General features: G+C 45.7%; 1 protein-coding gene across 1 annotated transcript in view; it reads right to left on the reverse strand.

Annotated features, from left to right (window-relative positions):
* The window catches only part of RFLNB (refilin B), a 14,549-nt gene that overhangs the window by 1,384 nt on the left and 11,061 nt on the right, over positions 1-2,104 (reverse strand). The window contains exon 2 of the mRNA XM_012810915.1: positions 1,599-1,708. Coding sequence (XP_012666369.1) covers positions 1,599-1,708 — 110 coding nt within the window. The remainder of the gene's footprint in view (positions 1-1,598; positions 1,709-2,104) is intronic.

The following is a 2,104-nucleotide window of genomic DNA, read 5'->3' on the forward strand; positions in this document are numbered from 1 at the left end:
TTTTTTAATGGAAAAGAAGCATTAGTATTATCACGGCTTTGTAGATACTAAAAATGTCTATTCACAGCACATAAAGACACATCTAACAGCACTATCCCCAACCAGCCCCTACCCATGGTGGAGTAAGAATCTGCATTCTTTTCTGTTCTCCTTGGGCAAGCAAAGAGGCCAGCTGGAAGCTAATATCATGAAGTCATGTCCCCATTTTGTTCAAAATACAAGCTCCACAGGAATAAAAGACTAAGCTGCTCACCTTCAAACTGATGAACCTCTCTTTGTTCTGCGTCAATGGGCCCTTTGTGTTAATGCAACTGAAACTCCAGCTATAAAACCACCAGTTACCAAAAGTAAAATTCCTTTCTCTAAAAAAGACCTATCTTGAACTGAACCTCTCAGTGCATCTCTCCCCACCCCACCACCAGATAATCCTGGATGAGATAATTCTCAAAGGGAGACCGGTACCTGTCCAGTGAAATTATAACATGAGACAGTGTTAAAGCACCTTGAGGCAGGGGTGGAAGGGTGGAGGGGAGTAGCTTCCGGAAAAAGGAATTGATATTTAACAAAATTTTAAATACCATGATATATGATAGTCATGATATGTGAAGTGCAAAAAACAAGTTTTGTAGAACTTTATATATCATATGATTTTTTTTTTTTTTTGAGACAGCCTCAAGCTGTCCCCCTGGGTAGAGTGCTGTAGCATCACAGCTCACAGCAATCTGTGAGCAACTCCTGGGCTCAAGCGAGTCTCCTGCCTCAGCCCCCAAGTAGCTGGGACCACAGGCGCCCGCCACAACACCTGGCCGGCCGGGGCTGGAACCTGCCACCTTAGGTATATGTGGCTGGTGCCTTAGCCACTTGAGCCACAGGCGCTGAGCCATATATGATCTCATTTTTATGTTAAAAAGGATGTCTGAATATTTAATCAGTTAGAATGTAGAAAATAAAACCTTAAAGAGTAGCCACCAAACTATCAATAGTCTTTGACACACTTCCACTATTAGCTAATTTTTATTTATTTATTTATTTTTGAGACAGAGTCTCACTTTGTCACCCTTAGTAGAGTGCTATGGTGTCATAGCTCACAGCAACCTCAAACTCTTAGGCTCAAGCGATCCTCTTGCCTCAGCCTCCCAGGTAGCTGGGACTACAAGCGCCCACCACAACGCCTGGATATTTTTTAGACATGGGGCTCTCATTCTTGCCCAGGGTGGTCTTGAACTTGTGAGCTCAAGCAACCCACCTGCCTCAGCCTCCCAGAGCACTGGGATTACAGGCGTGAGCCACTGTGCCCGGCTTTATTAGCTAATAAATTAGCTATTTATTAATGTCTGGGATAAATAATTTTCTTTCTCTTTCTTGCCTGTCTCAGCCTCCTGAGTAGCTGGGACTACAGGTACATGCTAATTGCATGGCTAACATTTTTAGTGGAGATGGGGTCTTGTTCTTGCCTAGGCTGGTCTCAAACTCCTGACCTCAAGAGACCCTCCCACTTCAGCTTCCCAGAGTGCTAGAATTCCAGGCATGAGCCATTGTGCCCAAGAACAAGGAAAAATTTTTTAAAATCAAATCAAATCAAGTCCTGCAATATTTACCTTACTTCCTTCAGTGGTAAGGGGTCAAACTCCACTCCTTCACCAAAGGACAGAGGGCATAGCCTTGGTGCACAGTTGGGGACCGGGGCAGTGGGGAGAGATGCTGGATTCTTCAAGGACAGAGAAGAACAAAGTTAGAGCTACCACAGGCCATTGTATGCATCCCCCACAGAAGGTCCTTGCTCTGACCTTCCAGCTGATGGGCGCCACTATAATGTGTGACCCTCATCCTGGGCATGTCAGAGAAGGGCTGACCCACAGTATGGCACAGTACTGGAAAGGAAGCCAAGAGGTCTGGGTTCAAAGCCCAGGTCTATGCTGTGTGCCCTCAGAAGGATCACATCTCATACTCTGTGATCTTATCTGTGCACTAACGGCAGTTCCCCTTTCCATGGTTGAGGCTGTGTGAAAGGCTGAGAAGAGGAAATGAACTTGAGCTCATGATGGTGGCCAAACCCAGGGGCTGCAGCACCACCCTGCAGCTACACAGTAAGAAAACCTCGATG

Source organism: Otolemur garnettii, unplaced genomic scaffold (genome assembly GCF_000181295.1).
Source record: "Otolemur garnettii isolate 467f Iridium unplaced genomic scaffold, OtoGar3 scaffold00145, whole genome shotgun sequence".
Lineage (NCBI taxonomy): Eukaryota > Metazoa > Chordata > Mammalia > Primates > Galagidae > Otolemur > Otolemur garnettii.